This window comes from Trachurus trachurus (genome assembly GCF_905171665.1).
Source record: "Trachurus trachurus genome assembly, chromosome: 4".
NCBI classification, from domain to species: Eukaryota; Metazoa; Chordata; class Actinopteri; order Carangiformes; family Carangidae; genus Trachurus; species Trachurus trachurus.
In genome coordinates this window covers 24,604,080-24,614,935 of record NC_139898.1, presented here as the reverse complement: position 1 = coordinate 24,614,935, position 10,856 = coordinate 24,604,080, and the positions used below count along the sequence as shown (strand labels likewise).

At 42.4% G+C, this 10,856-nt stretch overlaps 1 protein-coding gene across 1 annotated transcript; it reads right to left on the bottom strand.

Moving 5' to 3' along the window:
• Window positions 1-332: 332 nt before the first annotated feature.
• LOC310984409 (uncharacterized protein) lies at window positions 333-10,827 on the bottom strand. The gene is made up of 10 exons (XM_083969604.1): window positions 10,776-10,827; window positions 7,979-9,675; window positions 6,736-6,841; window positions 5,507-5,654; window positions 5,272-5,319; window positions 5,052-5,129; window positions 3,652-3,789; window positions 2,505-2,588; window positions 2,159-2,209; window positions 333-1,826 (listed from the first exon to the last, which is right to left on the bottom strand). The coding sequence occupies exons 2-10, from the start codon at window positions 9,429-9,431 to the stop codon at window positions 1,716-1,718; spliced, it is 2,217 nt and encodes a 738-aa protein (XP_083825730.1). The 5' UTR covers window positions 9,432-9,675; window positions 10,776-10,827; the 3' UTR covers window positions 333-1,715.
• Between the last annotated feature and the right edge of the window lie 29 nt (window positions 10,828-10,856).

Below are 10,856 nucleotides of genomic sequence, written 5' to 3'. Positions count from 1 at the left end.
GGTGGACACTATACAAAGGATTTTCTTTTTTAAATAAACCTCAATCATTATAGCTAAAAAAAACTAAATGAATGTGAGAAAACAGTTACCTTTAATATCATTACTGCAGTTGCTGCCATTACAATGACATATTACTATTTTTGGGTCTCTGTAAATGATAGTATGAAGAACTTCAAATAAACTGCGTTTTGACTTTTTGATTTGAATATACCTTTTCGATTTGGCATTTTTGTGAATGCACAAAAGGTGACAGGAGTGAAGCTGCAACAAATTATTGCTCAGTCTCTCAGCAATATTGGCCTTTTAATAACAACAATAAAAACAGTCCAGAAACCGCTGCGGTTTTCAGCCAAAGCAAGCATGAACAGTAGTAGGCCAGTAAAAGTACAATACAATCTGTAAGTACATATAAGTGAATATAAGAAGAAAACTCAGGTTGGACAGAATATTTAATCAAAACAGCTGAGGTCCACTTGTTTCTCTGTCAACAGGCCACTCTGTAACCATGACTTTTTGTGCCTGTGTTAATGCATCAACATTGAGCTGTGACAATAAAAAGCTAGAAATAAAAATGTCTTAGTTAAAAAAAAGAAAAAGAAAAAGAAAAGAAATGTGGTCTTCATTTCAGCAGCTAGCTGTACAGATTAACATAAAATTTGCTAATCTGCACGAGGAGCCGTTTTCAACTCACACTGGTGTTAAAGTATCACTGATCGATGGCTTTTAGTTGAAACAGCTGGAGAAAAAAAAATGCATGTGCAAAACATACCACCAGGATGTGATCACAGCAAAACAAACAAACAAAAAAAGAAGAAATAATGTGGTGGAAAAACTGGAATTTGAATAAGACATGACCTAGAGAGCAGGTGTCAAAAACCTGATGAACATAAACTATCATGAATATCACAGGATAATCCCTGTGTCAGGCCACAGCCAAACTGTGAAATGAGCCGCTGTGAAGCAGCCGGGAAGGAAAACGTGAACAGTACATTCAGTTGATCATCTAGACTCCACGACAGAAAGGCCTGTGACCGTGCAAATATCTGTAGTCCGAGAGAACGAAACCAACTCAAACCTTCAAGTTTTAAGTGAACAGATGGTCCACTGAATCAAACAGCCTAGCTTGATTTATTAACATGTTAGTCCACATAAAAATAAAACATAATAATAATGCTGTTTAGTTTAAAAACGGCCATCCGGGAGACTAAGGCCACTCCATTTTTTTTGGGAGGGAAAGTCCGTCCCATTGGTCCAGGCTGGTCCAACGCCTGCATCCTCGGTCAAAGTCAGAAGTCCTCCATGTTCTTAAAGGCGGCTGTTTTTGGCCATTTGGTTGAAATCCTCCTGGGAGGGGTGGAGGAGGAGGGGAAGGGGGGGTAACATGTAGAACGCAAAAAAGCAACCTGAAATGTGCGGGTCCAGCATGTTGGAGGGGTCAGTAGGGGGCCACATCAGTAGTTCTTTGCAAATTTGCAAGTAAAACTCTGCTCAGCTACAGGCTTGTTATTGAACTCCAAAAAGGTCGCCAGAAGTCCCATATGTGACATGCACTCTTTTGCTGTCAGTCGCAGAGGCAAGACCGGGCAGTCAGGGCTCCCTGGAACAAAAACAGATGGCCAGGTGGCGTTAGGTTGTGTAACAGGCCGTCTGACAGACTCGGACAGACTCGTCTTGTGTAACCAGGCAAACGGTCGGTGAGCGAAGGCAGCTGCTGTTCAGTCGTTGAGGCGACAGTCACACAGTTCCTTGTAGATCCTCTTGCGGATGCGAGGCATGTCCTCCTGACTGAAGAGCAGAGGCTGCCTCACCGAGAGACGCCGGCAGTACTGTCGGACAGAGACGCAGAGGAGTGAGCTTTAATAATCCACAACAACAAACGACAGCCAGATTGACATATTACACGTGGACAGAGACAGAAGCCTCCTTTAACAACGTCTTTAACCATCTTGGGCACTTAGCAATGATCAAATTTGTGGAGGAACCCGAGGCAGGAAAGACACAGATCTACTTTGTTTCTTTTGCTGCCAACAAACAAGACAAAGTGTAGGGTTGGTGGTGGTGGTGGTGGTGAACAGGGACAGGAAAAGAAATAAAAGCACTGGATGATGAACGAAGGATGTGAGGGCGGCTGTTAAGGTGGGAAAGAATAATATCTCACCTCAAGGACAAAGACTCCACAGTCGCTGTCGTTTTTCTGCTGAGGAATACCCTGAGGAGACAACGAGTCAGAGTGAGGCACAGAGCAAGACTAAAGACACTTAGTTCCTGGACCGAGCTGTGTATGTGTAGATTCACATGTATGCACTGATTTAGTATTTAAATGATGTAAGAAATTGTTTCTTAAAAGAAAGAGAATGTGTCAGTAACATTGTGCAGGCTCAAACACAATTTTCGGTCTATTGCAAATACTACGAGTCTTACGTTTAACAGAAGGAGGCTTCTACTTTTTCCATCTGACCAACATCCAACATGGGAATTACTGTACAACCAGGATTTGAGTTTACCTTGATGATAGTAATTTTCCAGCCTTTCTGGAAAGCTGTCTGTTCCTTCTCTCTGGCTTCAGACTGGAGGTACTTCATTATGTTCTAAGAGGGGAGACACACACACACACATGGAGGACCGAGTTAAGCTACAATGAAAATGATGATAACGACTAGTATTACCTCTGCTGCAAAAAAACGTCATTAGTTTTCACATTTCCACTGTGAGACAGTAAATCTATGATACTTGAATCAAACATTTTCAACCACTTTTTCAGATTCCAGAAAATTGTGCGTGCCACACAATCACTGAAACAGTTTGTGTGAACAACAGAAAGAAGTCTTGATGAGGTCAATTCACACTTGTCAGTCTGAAACGGGGCTTGGTGTCCCGAACTGAGCCCCCCCGCCCCCTCCCACTCACATGGGCTCATATCAAAGCATTTGGTTTTGCAGAGATAACAAACGGGATCTTTACAGCAGCAACTGTGCAGCATTTCCCACAAAATCTGGTTCTGGTCCACTGTTGCAACATGCTGCCTGATGGTGTGTGCTTGTTAGGGCTCAGTATCCATCAGGTATCATCATCATCACCACCAGCTGGTTGTTTAAAACACTGGCTGATTGACAGTTTCATGCTGTCCCGACTCCTTCCCTAAAAATGCACATACATTTTATACAGCTTTTCAAAATGCAAGATAATTACCATGTTGGAATTTATGACTTGTATACTGACATACCATAATATGACAGTAGTTGTGTTTCTTTTTTTTCTCTCATTAAAACACAACAAACAGAATAGAAATGAGGTTTCTGAACATGAATCTACTGATTTACGTGCAACATAATCCTTCCATTTGGCTCTGGTTCATCACAGCCTCATGATGAAATTCCTGGATTTCTAGAGAAACCTCCAACACATGATGATTATGAACCATTACTCACACACCTACGTACGTAACCCAGACAGAGAATGATCATAATTATCATGTTTTAGGGTTTTTTTTGCCAGGTGTTGATGGTCTGATAATGATTTGTCAGGTCAGAGAACAGAGACGCTGGATCACTGATGATCTGGACTCACCGGTCTTTCCCCTCCTACTCTGAACCGATGGTCTACTCTACAACATTCAACCCCGAAGACATTGACACGCACGGAGGCACTCACATCTGTGGTGTGTCTGAAGACGATGCCTTGGCTGTCGTAGTAACTGATGGTTTTGGTTGCCATGGTGACCGTGACGAGAGACCAGTGGATTTCCAAATGGATGGGAAATAGCAGCAGCCACTTGGAGAACAGGTCGACCTGAAATGACCCCCCCCACGATGAGGAAGACACACATGACTTATACATGACATACGAAACAATGCAGATGTGCAGACGCTCGTTAGCGACGCACAACGACGCACAACGACACACCCGTCAGATTGTCAGGTGGTAAATGTGTCAAGAACCCACAAACAGGTTCATTAGTATTTTACATTTTTGACTTCTTCCAACTGCTGGACATATGTCAGACTTTATTTTTATTTTTTTTCATAGTAAACAGACTGATTTTGCACTGTCAGAGCTCCACGCTGCCCCTAGATGGAGGCATTTTGCCCCTAAAATTTGAGACAGTCAGTGCAAGTACATTTTTCATTTACTTTTAGTTTAGTGGGTTTATATCAGTCTTGTAAAAACAAGTACAATAAACTTAATAAAAGTAGAGATACAAAACAAAACACAACACAGCACAGCAATACAATGCACTTTGACCGAAAAGGTGTAGGCTGAAGCATTAGCTTATTTTGCCTACCTTTTCCGTTCACTCATTTTAAAGATTTTGACTGATCAAAAAACCTGCATATTCTACATACAGCAGTTTATGAGCACACTGGTATTTATAATTCAGTTTTATATTTATTAATAATATTATTTTTAAATACGTTTTTGAATCTGACAAGTGTGTTACACAGTTTAATTTCTAATTCTAGATTATTCCATTGATTGACTCCTTTAATTGATATACATATTTGTTTCACAGTTGTTCGTACCTTTGCTTTTGTATACACATAAGTTCCTCTTAGTTCATATCTACTGGTTTGACACTAATTGACACTGATGCACATGTGCAACAAGTAAATTTGCTGTTTTGGGTTTTTTTTTTGGGTAACACATGGGAGCTGTTATCCATTATTACAGGTGGCAGACCAATAAGTGTGAGGATTATGAATAAAAAGGAAATGTGAATATTTGCTTTGCAAGTCGATTTACAGTGTGCGCCCCTAAATTTTCTGCTTGCACCCCTAAAAACTTAGGAGCAACTGTGCTCCTAGTAAATAAAGTTAGTCTGGAGCCCTGAATGTGGCGGCCAACAGGGGAAACCAGACCATATAAAAACCTCTGATAGTTTTCTGGATCTAAGAGTTTGTTTGTTTTTTTTGCATCAGCTGGGAAGCTGCTGGTGTGAGTGTCAGATTAAAAGCTGGAAATGTAACTATAATGTGATAACAAGGTTCAGCATTTAGAGTTTCTGTCAAAACAAGTGAAAAATAGCACATCTCCAAACTCTTTCATCGTCTTACTTTTTTAGTCCATCTCTTCACACCGTCATAACCCTTGGCAACTAGCTGCTTGTGGAAGAAGCTGTTGAAAAAATGAACCTGAAAGAAGAAAATAATAGAATGTACTTATACACTACAATCAGGACCTTTATAATAGCCATTTATTAAGTTTAAAAACAATATTTATATCATCTTCTGGGTGCTTTTGTGCAGCCAACACACCCAACACACCCTGGCTCACCTTGTGTTGTGTTGCTTCCATAATGAGTTCTCCGTACATGTTGATAATCTGACAGGACATAAGAAGAGAGAAAGAGAGAAAAAAAAAGAGATTTAAAAAAGGTGGCTCAGTGTCACTTAATTTAAATTAACAAATGTAATTTTCAGTTGTATACAACTACAGTGTGTAATGAGTTAAGGCTGGACAGGAGTTAAGCAGGAATGTGGCAAGCGGCAGACTTTTCCTCTGTCCTCACCTGGTCATTAAGCCAGTTCTGCTCCTCCAGTGTGCCGAGGTCCTCCAGGCCTAGGGTGTGTTTGTTATACGTCACCATGAAGCCCGCAACAGGAGCAGAGGCCAGTCCCGACCTGTACCGAGTCATCTCCCCTTTGATGTCCAGTCTCCTAAAACAAACACATCCCAGAGGAGAAATTCAGTGCCGCTTTTTAAACACAAACCTCAAATGTGTCTGTTACACTGTGTCTTCTGGGATATTTTAAGAATTACGACATAAAAAGGAAAGAAGAGCCGCAAGGTTAGTGATTAAAAATAACATTCCCAAAAATGGAAAGATGCAAGCCTTTTAATTAGCGCACTTCAGCTTTCAAAGAAATCCTTCTGACGACTGTGGCAACATATTAGAATAATCTGACAACTGGGTGGATTTAAAGAGTTAATATTATATAACATGTCATCAAGTAATAATCCATGCTTCTACTCTCCGCTCATGAATGATGTAACACCATGGTAATTGGTTAGAGTGAGTGATGAGTCCGGTTTTGACGAGGGGCCTCAACTCTCTTTGGGGAAAATGTCTTTATATACAGTCTATGTTTATTTTGACTATGTGACCTTTATTCTGGCAAACTGAACGGGGATGTTGCTGCTGTTCGCTCACACTGCATCCGCTCTACTCTACTGCTGGATTAATGTGAGAGGCACAGGACTGAAACATATAGAGACCAGCACTGGGAATGTAATATACACGTAATAAGTCATAGTGTGTGAACAACGCTTGAGTCATAAATTACAAACCAAACTCAGTTTCCTGTTTAAAACAAAAGGTGGCCCATCATTTTCAAACTGTTGAGCGATTTTACGTGACTTCAGCAGCTATATCCATACTGACCAGAAAAATTATCTAATTGTCTAATGATATGGTATAAATCAAGGCTGTCAAAGCGTCAAATCTACCTCAACGTCCCCTTAGAGGTTGTTCCTCATGTAGACACAAACTTTGGCAGGGATTTAGGTTTGACCGACACATCTATACACGATACATTGTTTCATTAACACAAACTGCAAACTTCCTTCAAAATAAAGCTCTTTACACATCTTGGAGAGTTTAAAACTTTATAATCTGCTGTTTTTATGACCTCTGAAACCATTTTTACGAGATGTGTCTTTGTTGTTATGTCCTTGGTATAATGAGATTGCACCAACGCAGATTGTGTATGTGTGGGTGTGTGTGCAGTGTGCACTAACCTTTTGCTGAGGTCAGTGTTGCCATTCTTCTTCAGGTGCTCCAGCACATCCGTTTCACTGAGTGGAATGAAACTGCCGTACTTTATGTAGAAGCTCTCCAAAAACTCTACAACAGAGAAAATCATAGTAACATGATTATACGAGCGACAACATCAGCAGTGATGCTCAAAGGATGAACAGTTTTACTATCTATGCTCAGATCCAGATCTAAACTACACTTTTTTTTTTTACTGTAGTTCCATCAGATTCAGGCCTGTGCTGCTGTGTAGATACAAAACATTTGTATAGGATTAAGTCCAATAACACAAAATCTTCTGATATTTGCACATGCTTTGTTGCTTTAATCTTGTTGAAACAATTTATCTGTGAGCATTAGTGGCACTCACTAGATGCTTACTCACGGCACACAAACATCCAGGTGTGTAAAGCTTGTAGAGATTCAGCCAAGAAGATTCAAAACTCTCACTGCTGCCAAAGGGGCAAAGCGGGATTTGAATACTCCAAAGGAAACATGTCAGTTTGTTATTTTTAAGGACTTGGCGCAAATTTCTCAATACATATTTTCACTTATTCATTAGGGAGTAGATTGATGAGCTAACACTGTAATTTTATCCACTCAAAATCGAATTTGCAACACAAATGAAACTGCCTGCAGCCCCTGTGTGTTTATGTGACTGGGCCTCACTTACTAATCAAGTCTATTCAGTTGGAAAAAAATAAAATAAACAAACATTAGTGTGTGGATCTAAAATTAGACCTGTATCCTGAGAGCCAATGTATCTGTTGGCACTGAGGTGCATTATTAAGGCCAGATGACCACGACAGATATTCCAAATATTTGGAGCTGTGGGGAGTTGAATAATGTAAGTCTGTAACCCTGACAAACATATATAAAACATGAACATGAATTCTAATAGAGTCTGTCCTATTGTGCAGTTTTCCTACATTAGCTATGTTTTGTGATCAATTATAAATAAAAGTTATTCCATAAATGATGATAATTATGTGTAAACACAACTTATGATCAAGTTCATGTTAATGTTTCATGGATGAGGCGGCCACATGTTTTTTATGGATGTTACATAAAGTGCTTATATCACCTCAGCAGGTTCTTGCTTTAGGTAATCACTGTGTAAAGACACCAATGATTTACCAAGCTTCATTTTAACACACTGACAGGATCATGAACATATTTATGTAGAGTGAGGACTTCTGTCATCACGTGCTCCAAAACACATCCTACCATGGACCATGTCGGTGAGCCGCTCCAGGCTTTCTTCAGTCGTCTCTGCTGCTTTTAACTGAGCGTCCGCCGCCTCCTTCTCCCACGTCCCCGGCTGACAGTACAGCTTGTGGTCTCTTAACGCCCCGTGGTGCTGCTCGCTGCACACCGTTATGACGCCCTGATTTGGATGAGCCGTTTCCACCTCCATAGGTGTGGGTCTGTGGTCGTGATCCGTCGGCGCGGGGACGTTTCCGTTGGACAGAGTTACCGGTGAAGAAACTTCCGTACCGTCAGAAGTCTGGTGGTCGACCTGCATCTCAGAGTCGAGCTCCTGGGCGGTTTGCGACCCGGGGGCGGGGTCTGACAGCCGTGACGGAGATATTAGTCCATTTCCCAGTTCAGACGTGATCGAGCCGTCCTCCTTGCCCTCCCCGTCAGGTTCAGAGTCAGATAAGTTCACCGTATCTCCATTTCCAAACAGGGATTTAACCACGTTGGTGTCCGTTTGCTTTCCATGCTCAACCACTGCATCTTTATTCTCCGTTGTAGAACCGATGACAACGGAGCCGCCTCCTCCCTTCTTTATTCCAATATCTATTTTAATTCTTGATGCCAACGCTGTGGGTGCCAGCATTCGAAAACCTCTGCCTCCTCCTCTAGCTACCGACACTCCCCTGCCCGCCGTTCCCAGCAACCTCGTGTCCTCATCCCTGCTGTCGCCCGCTCCTTTTCTTCCTTCAGCATTAACTCCTGTCCCCTCTGACAACGTGTCCTCATCTTTCTGTGCATCCCCTTTATCCGGAGGCACGCAGTTCCTTATCGGTCCATCCTGCAGGAGCGTGACGGGTGGACGGACAGGGGTTTGAGACTGAGTATCGGTCGCTACCGGGACCGCTTGTACCTTCTCATATCTGTCGTTTTCATCCTCCGCTTCCTTTAACGTCTCCTTGCTCAGATCAAAGTTCTTGATACCCGTCAGCTGGCCCCCGACTTTTCTCTTTGGGGTGTCCCCGAGATCCCTAACCATCCCCCTCGCTCTCCCCCTCCCTCTCGCCTTCCCTCTGGCTGCGGTTTTGGCATTGTGTCCACTACTGTTAGGTCCACAGCAGTCGCAGGCCTTAGGAGTCCTCTTCCTGCCTGATGTCCGGCCATTGATAGCGAGCTGAATGGCCGTGGGAGTCTGTGGTGAGGACCAGGGTGACACAGGGGTTGGATTGGTTTTAAGTGCATTTGCTGGGGTCACAACAGGGGCGTCTGCATGAGGAGGAGATGGAGTAGAGGTCTGTGTCAAGTCTGAGTTGTGGAGTTTGGCGTTGGGGGTGTGCGTCGGGTCCTGACCAGTAGTATCTCCAGAAGGAGGCACCAGAGGAGGTGCTGCCTGCAGAGGAGGTGCTGTAGGAGGAAGGGTTAAATGAGGCGATGCTGATGGTGTTGTTTTCATTGGGGAGGCCGCAGAGCTGCTGTAAACCATGACGCCCTCCTTTGGCTCCACAACCCCATCCCCAACACTCACACACTCCTGTCACTCTGCTGCTCTTTGGTCCTCTGGAGTTTAGGATGTTGTGGTTTGGCTCTTCCTGTAGTTTTTATCCTGGCACTTCCCGTGTAGAAAGAAGTTGTTACCAAGCCTCTCCTTGATTGTATCACGACAGGTCACGGGGTCTTCCTCAGTGGTGTCTTGACTCTGCGTGGAAGAACACCATCACCGAGATGTCCTAAGTAGAGCAAATGGAAAAAGTAAAAGAAAAAAGAAGTAGAGTGAGGGAAAAGTAAGTTCACTCTAAGTTGATCAGTAATTAAATCTTTGCTATTTAAATGTACACGGCGTGACTCAGATTTCCCCCAGGGTTTCACCAAACCAATTCAATTTCACCAAGTCAATGTTGAGAGAAAGAAGAAAAACTGCACAGCAACGGGACGGTTGTTCAAATCATGACACATCATGTTAAGATGATTAGATCAAAATATGAAATTACAGTATCAAACATGCAGGTGACAGTTCGACTGTGAGAAATTAAGAAAATAAATACAACATCTGCTTTTATAGATACCATTATTCTGATCTCTGTCAACATGGACAATCAGGGAGTCAGGTCCAGACTTTACTTCTGGAGACCACAGGATGGTGCAAAATCTGTGCCAAGGCAGATTTTGTTTTGATTTGAAGTTTTACCATTATGTTACAGTTAACTTGCATTTTGATTCTCATTATTTATAGTGGTGTCACCTTCAATGAGCAGGAGCTTCACTGTTGACATGTGCTTCAGTTGCTGTAGCTCTCACCGCTCATGTTGCTCAGACATATGACAAATAGCCAGGTAGCTGAGATTTGTGCAGCTCTACTTTGTTTATGTCTTTGCATGTTTGAGCTGCACAAATGTTTAAATATCTGAGCATAAATCAGTTTGCCAAAGACTACTACCTGCTGCAACAGTCAATGAAGTTCTCGAGTGACCTGAAAGTTGCGTTAGCTTAGCTCATCTAACATCAGGCGTGAGGCAACTGCAGCACGTCCAGGTAAACTATAAGAACATAAGGCGTCGGCTGGTGAGTTAACTAAAGTCTACTATATAAGTTTTACATGACTTATTCAGTCCAATGGAGCTAGCTGCTTGCAAACACACGCGAAATATATATAAAAAAACAAAAACAAAGCAGCGGTTACACACATTTCCTCCATTTTCAGTAGGAAGCTGGACGCGTCTAAAGACAAAGAAGCTGCTGCGACTCGGGGTCTGCAGCACGTTTATGAGAAAAAGAAAAAAAAGAAGAAGAAAACACGGGGTAAGTTAAAAGAAACATCACAATACAGTACCTTGTCTGCGAAATAACAAACCGAGTTTCATCTGACCACGATTTGAAGAAACAACAATCCAATCCGTAGTCGCTCGTTGAT